Below are 208 nucleotides of genomic sequence, written 5' to 3'. Positions count from 1 at the left end.
CGGGAACGTCCTGGCGTCCCCCGAGGGTCAGCCCGGGGTCCCCGTAGCTTTCTGTTTTCCAGGGCCGGGGATCCAACGAGGACCGGGGCTCCCCTAGGACGAGGCGGGGGTTCCCGGGGTCCCCTCGAGGCCACAGCGGCACCCCCCGTTCCCGTCTCACCTATGCCGGGCGCCACATAGACGAAGTAGAGCAGCGAGGACGAGAGCG

General features: G+C 70.2%; 1 protein-coding gene across 1 annotated transcript in view; it reads right to left on the bottom strand.

Moving 5' to 3' along the window:
- The window catches only part of B4GALT5 (UDP-Gal:betaGlcNAc beta 1,4- galactosyltransferase, polypeptide 5), a gene marked incomplete at its 5' end in the record, with an annotated part of 77664 nt that extends 77458 nt beyond the window's left edge, over nt 1-206 (bottom strand). The window contains one exon of the mRNA XM_006758815.2: nt 161-206. Within this exon, the coding sequence (XP_006758878.1) occupies nt 161-206 (46 nt within the window). The remainder of the gene's footprint in view (nt 1-160) is intronic.
- Nucleotides 207-208: the final 2 nt, after the last annotated feature.

The sequence above is a fragment of the Myotis davidii genome, unplaced genomic scaffold, assembly GCF_000327345.1.
Source record: "Myotis davidii unplaced genomic scaffold, ASM32734v1 scaffold935, whole genome shotgun sequence".
NCBI lineage: Eukaryota > Metazoa > Chordata > Mammalia > Chiroptera > Vespertilionidae > Myotis > Myotis davidii.
Note: the sequence above shows the minus strand (reverse complement) of the source record. Positions and strands in the feature narration are given on the sequence as shown.